Genomic DNA, 12,778 nt, shown 5'->3' with positions numbered 1-12,778 from the left:
AGTTTCCTGTGCTACACAGAAGAAACTTGTTGTTTATGTTTTATATATACTCGTTAATATTTGCAAATCTCAAACTCCCAATTTATCCCCCTTCTTCCCTCTGTTTTTCTATTTCAAGAAGACTTTATTAAAAAACACTCAACAGAGAAGTTTTATGTTCGGTGTCAGTTACACTTTGACAACTACGAGGTACTGTAGGTAGAAAGTAGAAAATGATTCAAATGAGTATTTTCCTAAGAATACAATGCTAGTACAGAAAGCATCAATACCTAAAATGGATGCCTTTTGGCATTAGGATTTAATTCTTTAGAGGAATTCTACTTGAGAATGATTGATCTAGCTAAATGGTAAGGAGCAGGGGTAGAGACAAGTATAGGGATGGTGGCTGGAATGGAAAGACAGGAACAAAGTTAAAAGATGAAGAAAAGGAATGAGGAAAGCAAAAATCTGTGGCACAACTAATGGGAAATATAAAAGGGAAGATGTGGGTGGGGAGTAAAAGACAGAGTTCAATAACTTCTTTTTTGACATGTTCAGTTGGATGTGGAAACTAGATTACACATATCGATGTGGGGACTAGGACAGAGGACATCTCTGGTACGAATGAGCTAACCATGAGAATGAATCCCAGTAAGAACAAACAAAACCAGGGCCCCAGTGCGCATTCCCAGCTGAATAAACCTATCACATTATCACACTTAATTCTCACAACCATCCTCTGCAGGAGGTATAATTGTTATACCACTCATATAAGGAAACAAAGGCTCAGTCCCAAACGTTAAATAATTCCTGAAAGGTCACGAGTGACAAAGCTGGGATTTGAACCCATGTTGGTTGGATTCTAAAATTCTATTTTCACTATGTCAGGATATTTATTAGGAAGAAGGAATAATACTAAAGGAGACTGGAAAAATTCAAGGCAACCAAAGTATGTTTCCATATATGTCTCAGAGAGAAACTTTATTCAGGGACTTTAATTCAGAGATTTATACATTATTCAGAGACTACTGATACATTTTTTTGGTCTGTTTTGAGAGCTGTATTAATCATCTCTCATTTCCTTAATCTATTCATTCTTGAGTTTACACAGAGCAATCTGGAGAGCAAGAAATACCTTGTATCTCACACAGACCTGAATAAACTCCACAATTAGTATTTCAATATTTTAACTGCCAGAAGTATGAACTCTAGAAACCAATACATGTTGTATATCTTAAACCAAGATAAATCTTAAATCAAGCATTCACATGATATAAAATAAGAGTACTTTTAACCAACCTTCATTCATGCCTTCCTCCCTGTCACCATGAGATCGAAATTTCTCTATACTCTGACATCCCAAAAGTTTGGTATTACCAGTCTGTCCCCTCAAAGGAAACATGCCACCAGTGAGGTCCAGTGTATATCTTTCTTCACAGTACTCTAACCCCTGAAACATAAAATGTACATCAATCTATATCTTAAGAGGATTCTAAGAAAAACTCATTCTAAAATCAAATGTTCTCCAAATTTAAAAGTTTTCAGATGATGCAAAGTTAAAAAATGAAGAGAACCAACCATTGGATTTTATATAGCACAAAATACAAATAAAAATGTGAAATTTAGTCTCTCAAAAATAATTACCAATAAATCTTCTAAAAATGTTAATAAACATGGGAAATCTCATAGACTACTGGCTGGGGTGTAAAGTGGACTGAGCATTAAAATTATATATACATATATATACTCTAGGCCAGTAAACCTATTTCTGTGTTCTCATTGAAATTCTTCCACTAAAACAGTAGTCCTTACATTTAAAAAAAAAAAAAAATTGATCCTATAAGAATCTGACAAGAGCTTTAAAACTTTTCCCAGAAAAATGTATACAGCTGTCCCTTGTTATCCATAGGTGATTGGTTCCAGGACCCCCATCAGATTCCAAAGTTCTTTGTATAAAATGATGTAATATCTGCATATAACCTATGCACATCCTCCTCTAAATCAACTCTAGATTACTTATAATACCTAACACAATGTGAATGATAAGTAAGTAGTTGCTGTCACAAGGTAAATTCAAATTTTGCTTTTTGGAACCTTATAGAATTTCTTCCCCCTCCCCTCTTACTGATCGATGATTGGTTAATAAATCCATGTATGTGGAACTGGAGGATAAGGGGGAAAACTAATCATAAAAATGCCACACATAATTCAGGAACTTCAAGGATTCCCTAAAATCCAATCACATACTCTGAAATACTAGGTTAAGAAAGCCTGTTCTAGAGAAAGGAATGTGACGGCTGATCAAATATGGCTAATAGCACCCTGCTAGTTCCTCAAGAATTCAGGGAGAAAAATAATCATCTGAAATGCTAGATACATTTACCCTCTATTACAACTGTAAATGGCAAGACTGTTTATAAAGTCACCCCATGGCTTATTGTTCAATGTGTTAGAGCAACAAAGTGGGATTATTTTTCTTGGCTACACAAGCTTGAGCCTTGTCCAATCCCCTCATTCTAGAGGAAAATGATACCCAGAGATTTTACAATTGCTACCTTGGTAAATACAAGTCTCCTGACCCCAATCTAATACTTTTCCCATTATATTATGAGTATAGTATTAACTTGAATATAAGAATAACGTTTCAGTATCTCAGTATTTTAAAACAGACTTATAATAGGCAAACAATGAACAAAATGGTACTATGAAGCCATATTACCATTACCATTTACCTCATATAAGATTTGTCCTGATGCCAAACACTTTCTGTCACCAAAGGCCAGTTGAAGCAGATGCAAACTCAAGACATCGCCTTCACTGAAAGAAACAGAAATCAGCCAAAGAAAAATACTAAATTATCTTATTAACACAATAAGCACCTCTTATGTCCAAATAAATTTAGTTTACATATAATATTGAGTTCATGTGACAAAACTAAGGTCACTGTGAAGAAATTAGTTTTACATGGTTGTTTTCACAAAATGCAGTCCTTTGAAATAACTGATTTTTAATTTTTTATTGATTCTAGTTAACTTAAGCTGATGTTTTTGCTTATCTTAGGTGACATCTTATGTGGCTGAGATCATAATCGTTTAGCCAATATTCTTTCTCCCTATCCTCAATAGGTATACTTTTAGTTAGGCACATGGCTTCCTAAAATATACTACATTTCCTAGCTCCTTTGCAGCTAGGTGTAGCAGACCCAAGTTCTGGCCAAAGGGATGTAAACAGAACTATCCCACAGCACCTACAGAAAATCTTTCTTAATGGAGAGCGTGTCCATTGCTCCTTCTTCCTGGTCTCTTCCTCCATCTTAGTAGGCTTATACCTAAAATGAAGATGGATGAGGACTATACAATAAGGATATAAAGTAAAGACAGCAAATCAACTCTGCACTACTCAAGCATGCATGCAGTGAGTAGTAAGAGCACAGATTTCAAAGCCATACTGTCTGAATTTGAACTCTTATTCTTACTAGCTGATTTTTCTTTAAAAATATCTTTTACTTGACTTCCAGAATACCCTCTCCCAATGTTCCTCATACTACACTATCTTCACTCTCCTTTGCTGGCTGTTCTGCTCTTATTCTCAATCTCCAAGTATCTCCAAGTACAGAAGGGTTCCAAGGCTCAGTCCCCAGCTCTCTTGTTTTCTCTACTAATCTCATTTACTTTTGAAGCCAGTGGTTCTCAATGTTGGTTGCCTATTATTAGAACTACCAGAGGAGCTATGAAAAAATACTAATGCTTAGGCCCTACTACCAGAAATTGATTTAACTGGACTGGGGTAGCCAGACCAAATTCAAACACCTTCCTTATCCTGGCCTACACAATCCTATATAAATTAGTTCTGTTTTTCTGGCCTCACCTATGACTACCCTGCATTCTCTCCTTAGTTGCCTTCTTGCTTTCCCTTGTGACATTTTACTAAGGCCTTTGTGTTCTTTCCCCTAGTTCTTCCCATAGTTACCCTGCCACCTGCCCCAACCGACCTCATTCAAATCCCCTAACTATCCTATCTAAAATAGCAGTTCCCTACTCCACCACACTCTGTATCATCTTTCCTATTATTTTTCTGTATATAATATCACTATCTGAAATTATATTAAATATATGTACTAGTATATTTATTTATTGTCTTCCTTACTGAAATATAAAATCTAGAACAGAAAAATTGTCTCCTGCATTGCTAGTCACTAGAAAAGTTATTAGTGGACAGTAGATGCTCAATTAACTTAGCTGAATGAAGAAATACAAGGATATGAAACAAGGAAAGACACTTCTAAAAAGACCAATTAAAACAGGAGAAACTGCATACAACCAACATTAAAGGCAATACCAGTTTTTTCATTTACAAAACTAAATGTGGCTTTTATTATAACTGATGAGAAGTATGGAAACAATTTAAGATCTATCCCCATTGAATTTTGTGGTGTATAGTCACTCTACAGTGATTCTTTTTTCTTTTATTTTGTTCAGACTGCTCTAATGGTGGGGAGGAGGCAAGACCATACCACTAGTCTTTCTGATTTAGACTGATAAATTTAGACCAAATTTACATTATTTTAATCTACTTACAAAGTCAATAAGGTGCTGGGTGATTCAATGACCAGAGGGATGGAAGAAGAGACTTTGTTACATTACACACTTTTGTAAAGTAAGAGATTAGTCTAAGAATGATTTAAAGCAGGATTCCTGGCCTGTAGCCGATAGGTAAACAGGACAGTTTGTGAGCTCCCATAAATTGTATACAAGATTATTTACATTTGTTGATACCATAATCCCTCAGGGGATTGGTTCTAGGGCCCCTATAAATACTAAAAGCTACAGATGCTCAAGTCCCTTAAATAAAATTCCATAGCATTTGCACATAAGCTATGCACACAACCCTATACTTTAAATCATCTGTAGATTACTTATAATACCTAATACAATGTAAATACTACGTAAATAATTTTAAATATAGTGCAAATGCTATGTAAATAGCTGCCAACATGGCAAATTCAAGTTTTGCCTTTTGGAGCTTTCTGGGTTTGAGTTTTGTTTTGTTCCTATTTTAGATCCACTGTTGGTTGAATCCACAGCTATGGGACCCGCGGATATGGAGGGCTGACTGTATATGTGTGTGTGTATGATCTGCTTATATATATTATGTATGTACTGCACATATATATAGTTTGTATATGTGTACATATGTATTGTTTATATATGTATAAGTGTATTGTTTATATATGTATTGTCTACATACATATATATAAACAAATGTAAATAATCTTATATACAATCTACAGGAGCTCACAGACTGCTCTGTTTACCTGTGGACCACAGGTCAGGAATCTTGCTTTAAATCATAGTGCACACACACAAATACCAACATACATCACAGCCTTCATCAGATTCTTAAAGAGGTACATGACCTACTAATTTAAGGATTCTAATCAAAGACCAGAAGTCCACAAAAATATTCTCAAAAATATCTCACAAACGTAAATCATTTGGGAATAAATATTTCAAATTAAATTAAATCTGTCCCATTAAAAGAATATATATAGAATACTATAAAGTCATTTAAAATCACTAGACAATTTTTCCCATGTGCTAACTACTCAACATGTTGTAGATAAATAAAGATAAGTAAATATAGGGCATCACCGGAAGAAAAACAGAAAATACTATTCTGCCCACATTTTAAACTGTGACTCACTTAGAATGCTTATATAGCTCTACAAACTACCTCAAAAAAGGACTAAGGGAAGTACGTACAGTTCACAAGGATTTTAAGAAAAAATGAGGAGCAACGAATGTTCAGGTAACTTCATGATTATAAGGACAGAGTATTCATCACTTATAAGACTTTTTAAAAGACTAAACTTTTACAAAATCCATAAATTTATGAGTGGCATGGTAAAAATCAATGTAGACTAATTCACCAAGTTCCAAAATAAGAGGGAACCCCTCTAGACTTCAGTGTGAGAAATTTAGAAAAAGAGAATAAAATTTAGAAAAAGAGAATTTAAAACAAAGAATAATAAATTTATAGAACCTAAGATCACAAGAGACTGTGGAATAAAAAATAGATGGGATACAGTAACTGTTCACATACATTTTCCCTCACATTCATCACATGGAGCCTTCATAAGGCACATTACTAAAGCTGCTGCTGGTCCACATTACACTCAGATGGATGGAAATATGGATTTGATTTAATAAGGAGTATTCCAGTACTTTTCGGTATATATTTATTTCAGTTTTCCTCCAGGATTGACAAATTTCAATAGTCACAAATCAATTCTTCCTTCATTGACCTACTAAAGTGTAAGGAGAAACAAAACCTCAAAGTGAGGATACCTGACACAAAAACCCAAATTGACCACAATTTAGGTACCCAGAATCTAAGACAGAAAGAACTGAGGAAGAGAAAGTACTGGGAGCAGTGAGTTATCAAAATCATTGCATTTATACCAGACTTAACTATTTCATCGATCATCAAAGAAAGAACTGAAAACCAAAGAAAAATAAATACTTCTACTGTTCCAGCACTGAAAATAAACCATTTTAACCAGTTAGAAATTAAACTGAAAGATTTCTCACAAGCTACAGCTGGAACAAAATTAGAGCTTATGAAAAGACAAGGAAAAATTAACCAAATTAAAATCTAGGAATATACTGCAGAAGGTCAAGTGGAAGGACTAGAGAACACAGCAGGGATACACAAAAATGAGAGAGGCATACACAACAAGGAGAAAAAAAGCAATGAGATTATAAAAGAAAAAATGTTCTCATGAGAGAACATAGAAGGCCACAAAAATTGCCTAAGGAATAAGAGGTTGCCTACTCATGCGTATCAGACTGCTCTTCGAAATAACATTCAAACAAGTCAAGCACAATTTCTTCTCACTGATATCTCAAAATACTCAAACACAAAGAAACAATCATTTACTTTTTTTAAAGTCATTTCAACTACCACTCACTAACTCACTGAATTATGTTCCCTTCACTAAAAAGAGACAACATAGGGCAGAAGAGGAAGTCAGAGTCAAAGCACAAGAAGGATCCCTTGAGCTGCTGCTGGCTCGAAGGTGAAGGAGGGAGAAGGGATGTGGCAGCCCTGGGAACTGAGAGTGACCCCCAGCGGACAGCAATGAAACAGGGTCCTCAGTGCTACAGTGGGAAGGACCTGAATTCTACCAATGACAAGAATGATCTTGGAACAAATTTTCCTCAGTGTCAGGCCAGCAGACACTTTGATTACAGCTTTATGGTAGCCAGAGCAGGGAGCCCAGCCATGCCATGTTAGAATTTCTCACCTACAGAACTTGAGCTAATAAATGGGTGTTGTTAAAAAGAGAAAAGGGAGAGAGAGAATATAGTACAAAGCTTTGTAAAAGAAATCAACTGCTATGCCATTTTTGACAAATATTATTAAAAACCACATGCAACACACTTACCTATCTTGGGTAGACTGAACAGCCCACAAGTAACAGCAATTACGAGGATCATTCTCAGGTTCTTGAAAAGTAACAGCGTATACAGGAACTCTTCCACCTTCCAACTGTGTGAAGTATCTGTAACAAGCACAAAAATCAGTACACTTCCTACTTTTAAGTTCTGATTTCATGAAAAAGAAAGGTACCTCATGTAAGAATTTGGATTAGAGCAATACTGTTCATACAATCGTCTTATCTTCAAAAACACACAGGGCAAAAACCATCAAGACAATGGGCATGGCATCCATCTCCCACGTAGAACCAGAAAGGGTTAAAATTACTGAAGCACATGTATATACTTATGTGTGAAATAATCCTTCCAGTCATGTAAGTGTATGCACTGCTTGCCAATAACAAGCACTCTAAAAAAGATGAAATACTGCCACAACACCCCATATTTCAGCTGCTTGGGTTTAGAGTCAGTTTCCCCATTACTACAACAAAATGAGTTAGAATCTGAAGAGTTCTCAAAATTAGTGAAGAAATGATAGTTAAAGAAAATGCTGTAGAAGACAGGTTCTTCTTTGGGAGCAATTCAAAGACAACAGCTAATAAAAGGATATCAGCAAAGAGAGTTGAGGTGGACTTTCCACAGGGAGTTACTAGGCACTTGCCACTTCATCACTGGCACTTTGCAGAAAAATCTGACATCAAGGAAGTGCAAGGATGGTCACTGTTTACCTACAGGGCTACTAATACTCTAATACTATCAAAGGACCCAAAAGTAAGAAATAGGTCTGATATAGATGAGAATCCTATTTTTCATCTCTCTCTTTCCTTCACTTCAACTTGGCAAACATTCACTATCAAGCAAAGCCAAGTAGGTACCAATTTGTTGGCAAGACAAATTGAGCAGAATGTCTGGAACGGTGACTAGTTTGTTGACTCATTTGCATGACAAATTACTCAAGAATATATTCCAATTGCTCGGGGGAAAAAATAAATATTAAATTGACAACTTAAGAAACAAATAGGTATCTACTTAACTCTTAATAGAGATTAGATTTAAAACCTCTAATGCCCATCGCTTCCTCCTTCAATAAACGGTTAGTTCCTCAGCAATTTTAACATAAAAAATTATTTTAAAAGTATCACACAATTTTATTTGGAGGAAGTTTTTGACAGCACAAAAAATTTTAAACACATTAATTTATAACTTTTTAAAAAGCCTCTTTTTCTGTCAACTAAGAACGATTACTATTAAACTAATACTTTACACACATGGTTATGTATAAAAGTACTTCTGAAAGAATTCATACTATACAAGTATGTAGTTTATCTTTACTAGCACATGGAACACCACAATAATTGAAATGCCTTTTCAATACACTGAATCTACCTAAATTCATGTGTTAAGTCATTTCTTTATTATACCACATTATGATTTAACACAATGGAAAATTATGCAGTCATTCAATCATGAATCTATCCAACCTTTTCCTCATTATGCTAATTTTAAAATATTAATTTGACGCAACATTGTAAAATGACTATAACTCAATTAAAAATGTTAAAAAAAAGATAGTAATTGAACACAAATTATATTCAGAAAGAAATTACCAATAATCAAAGGGAAGAAAGGTATACTTACTCTCTTTTCATGCTTTTCATATTCCAAAGTGCTAGATAGCCATCAGAAAAACCCACAGCAAGCTGATTTGTCCTGTTTATGTAACTAAGAGTTGAAATGGCTGTTCCTGATGGGCTTACTAACTGAAAACACAGATGGCGTCCTTCTCGCATCACATTTTCTCTGATGTGTGGTACTTCAGCAGGGATACCAGTTATAACTTCAAGATCTAAAAAATAAATAAATAAGACAAGTGAGATTAACAAACTATAAACAGCACAAAAGCAATTGTCACCCATTCTTCAAGCTGCAATTGAAAGCTGCTAGGAAAACAAAAAGCTAATAGGGTCAATTAAAATAAGATTAGTGCTAACAAAACATGCTGAACTATACAACAGCCACCTTTTGTATGCTATAAAATTCAACGGCTTCATAATTCTCATAATTGAGAAATGGTTCTGATCTTTGATCAAAATCCAGTTTCATTATAAAATTATTCTTGTGCTGAATTCAACTACTGACTCTTGACTTCTGAAAGAAAAGATGTTTCAGCTCTACTACTTTGATTTGAAGAGTTTTAATTACGAATGCAAGTATTTTAATTAGCCTTACACCTAAAATACCATCTACAAAACACTCTGAAACAAAACTCCATCAAGACTATTTAATTCCTCTATCAATTTTCTATAAAAAGTAGTTCAATCATTTCTAATTTTCTACAAATTCATTTTTAGCTCCTACTATTTTTGCTAATCAATTCTTTTCATCTAAACTTTATCCAGGATTTTGTTAATGAATCAGATCTTTATACATATCAAATTTAAACGTATAGTTTATATATGGATTTTTTTCTCTTTAAGTGCATATGTGACCATTATTTCTGCCAAATCAAAATTTTTCAGGTTATATTTTGTCATTTGGTTTTTCATCCAATTTCTGGTCAAACATAACTTTTACCACCTGCGGTTTCAATCAGTTTTATTACTTACCAACAGTTTATTAGTTACACCCACTATAAATTGGGACAAAATACTGATTGCTTGTATCCATTTCTCAGCTGACTTATAAATGAACAGATCTGCACTAATACTACAGAACTGCTTTCAAAATCCAGGTGGTCCTCAAGGTCAAACAGTCCTTTTCTGAAACTTTATAATATACATATTTTTAAAAAAGTTTTTAGTTTAGCTCTCCTCCCTACATAAACCAAGTTAGAGTCTCATAAGAAGGAAGGAAGGAAGGAAGGAAGGAAGGAAGGAAGGAAGGAAGGAAGGAAGGAAGGAAGGAAAGAAAGAAAGAAAGAAAGAAAGAAAGAAAGAAAGAAAGAAAGAAAGAAAGAAAGAAAGAAAGAAAAAAGAAAAGAAAAGAAAAGAAAAAAACTGAAAGCACTTGATAAACAGTAGGTTTATAAAATATAACCATCAGTATTAAAGGGGGAAATTGTCTCTCTTTACTTTTTAAGTTGCATTAATTCTATTTCAGGATGTTATTTTATGAAGAAAGACTTTTTTTCTAATTACTGTTATTTCCTATTAAATTACTTTATTTCCATCTTGGGTTTACTGTAGGAACATAACAGTATGCCAAAAACACTCTGTTAGATACTATACAGTTGGATAATTTTATACTGTCTGATAAGGATCAAGATTTTATACCATAAAGCCTTTCTTCTGGCATTTACTTAATTACATACTCTTCAAGTGTATATCTGGAAATATATCCCTCTCTCTTTCAAGACCTACCTTAGTCTAAATAGACAATATGAATAGAACAATTATTAGTATGGAACTTCAATCAGTAATTTCAAAACTCCCCAAAAAACAGAAGTCCAGAACCAGATGGCTTCACAGGTGAATTCTACCAGAGAAGAGTTAACCCTGTCCTTCTGAAACTATTCCAAAAAACTGCAGAGGAAGGAACACTTCCAGATTCATTCTATGAGGCCATCATCACCCTGATATCAAAACCAGACAGAGATATCACAAAAAAAGAAAATTACAGGCCAAAATCACTTATGAATACAGATACAAAAATCCTCAACAAAATACTAGCAAATCAACTCCAACAATGCATTAAAAGGATCATACACCATGACCAAGAGGGATTTAATCCCAGGTATGCAAGGATTTTTCAATACCTGCAAATCAATCAATGTGATACACCACATTAACAAATTGAAGAATAAAAACCATATGATCATCTCAATAGATGCAGAACAAGCTTTTGATAAAATTCAACATCCATTTATGACGAAAACTCTCCAGAAAGTGGGCACAGACGGAACATACCTCAACATAATAAAGGCCATATATGACAAACCCACAGCTAACATCATACTTAATGGGGAAAAGCTGAAATTATTTCCTCTAAGATCAGGAACAAGACATGATGCCCACTCTTAACGCTTTTATTCAACATAGTTTTGGAAGTCCTAGCCATTGCAATCAGAGAAGAAAACGAAATAAAGGGAATCCAAATTGGCAAAGAGGATGACATGATACCATATATAAAAAACCTTAAAGAAGAGACCAGAAAACTACCAGAACTCATCAATGAATTAGGTAAAGTTGCAGGAAATAAAACTAATATACAGAAATCAGTTGCATTTCTATACACTAACAATAAAATAGCAGAAAAAGAAATTAAGGAAACAATACCATTTACCATTGCACCAAAAAGAACTAAATACCTAGGAATAAGCCTACCCAAGGAGGCAAAAGACCTGTACTCCATAAACTATAAGACACTGATGAAAGAAACTGAAGATGACATAAACAAATGGAAATATATACCATGTTCTTGGATTGGGAGAATCAATATTGTTAAAATGGCCATACTACCCAAGACAATAAACATACAGATTCAATACAATCTCTATCAAATTACCAATGACATTTTTCACAGAGCTGGAACAAAAATGTTAAAATTTGTATGGAAACACAGAAGACCTCAAATACTCAAACAATCTTGAAAAAGAAGAATGGAGCGGGAGGAATCAAGCTCCCTGACTTCAGACTATGCTATAAAGCTACAGTAATCAAAACACTATATTACTGTCACAGAAACAGACACATAGATCAATGGAAGAGGACAGGAAGTCCAGAAATAAACCACTACACTTACAATTAATTTATCTATAACAAAAGAGGCAAGAATATACAATGGGGAACAGACAGTCTCTTCAGTAAGTGGTGCTGGGAAAATTGGACAGCTACCTATAAAAGATTGAAATTAGAACATTCTTTAACACTATATACAAAAATAAACTCAAAATGGATTAAAAACTTAAATGTAAGACCGATACTGTAAAACTCCTAGAGGAAAACATAGGCAGAACATTCTTGGACATAAACTGCAGCAATATTTTTTGAACCAGCTCCTGGAGTAATGGAAATAAAAGGAAAAATAAGCAAATAGGATCTAACTAAACTTAAAAGCTTTTGCATGGCTAAGGATACCATCAACAAAACTAAAAGAGTACCTACGGAATGGGAGAAAACTATTTGCAAATGGTGCAACCGACAAGGGACTAATTTCCAAAATACACAAACAGCTCATACACCTTAATATCAAAAAATGGGCAGAAGATCTATATAGATGTCTCTCCAAAGATGACATACAGATGGCCAACAAGCACATGAAAAGATGTTCAGCATCACTAACTGTTACAGAAATGCAAATCAGAACTACGAGATATCACCTCATACCAGTCAGAATGGCCATCGTTAAAGTCCACAAACAAT

At 34.3% G+C, this 12,778-nt stretch overlaps 1 protein-coding gene across 2 annotated transcripts in view; it reads right to left on the bottom strand.

Annotated features, from left to right (window-relative positions):
• AHCTF1 (AT-hook containing transcription factor 1) overlaps positions 1 to 12,778 on the bottom strand; it is an 82,224-nt gene that overhangs the window by 48,483 nt on the left and 20,963 nt on the right. For both annotated transcript variants that reach the window (XM_074351713.1, XM_074351712.1), the window contains exons 5-8: positions 9,057 to 9,264; positions 7,427 to 7,543; positions 2,712 to 2,796; positions 1,279 to 1,429 (exon numbers count right to left, since the gene is read on the bottom strand). In XM_074351713.1, coding sequence (XP_074207814.1) covers positions 1,279 to 1,429; positions 2,712 to 2,796; positions 7,427 to 7,543; positions 9,057 to 9,264 — 561 coding nt within the window. The remainder of the gene's footprint in view (positions 1 to 1,278; positions 1,430 to 2,711; positions 2,797 to 7,426; positions 7,544 to 9,056; positions 9,265 to 12,778) is intronic.

The sequence above is a fragment of the Camelus bactrianus genome, chromosome 23 (assembly GCF_048773025.1).
Source record: "Camelus bactrianus isolate YW-2024 breed Bactrian camel chromosome 23, ASM4877302v1, whole genome shotgun sequence".
In the NCBI taxonomy this organism is placed as follows: Eukaryota; Metazoa; Chordata; class Mammalia; order Artiodactyla; family Camelidae; genus Camelus; species Camelus bactrianus.
Note: the sequence above shows the minus strand (reverse complement) of the source record. Positions and strands in the feature narration are given on the sequence as shown.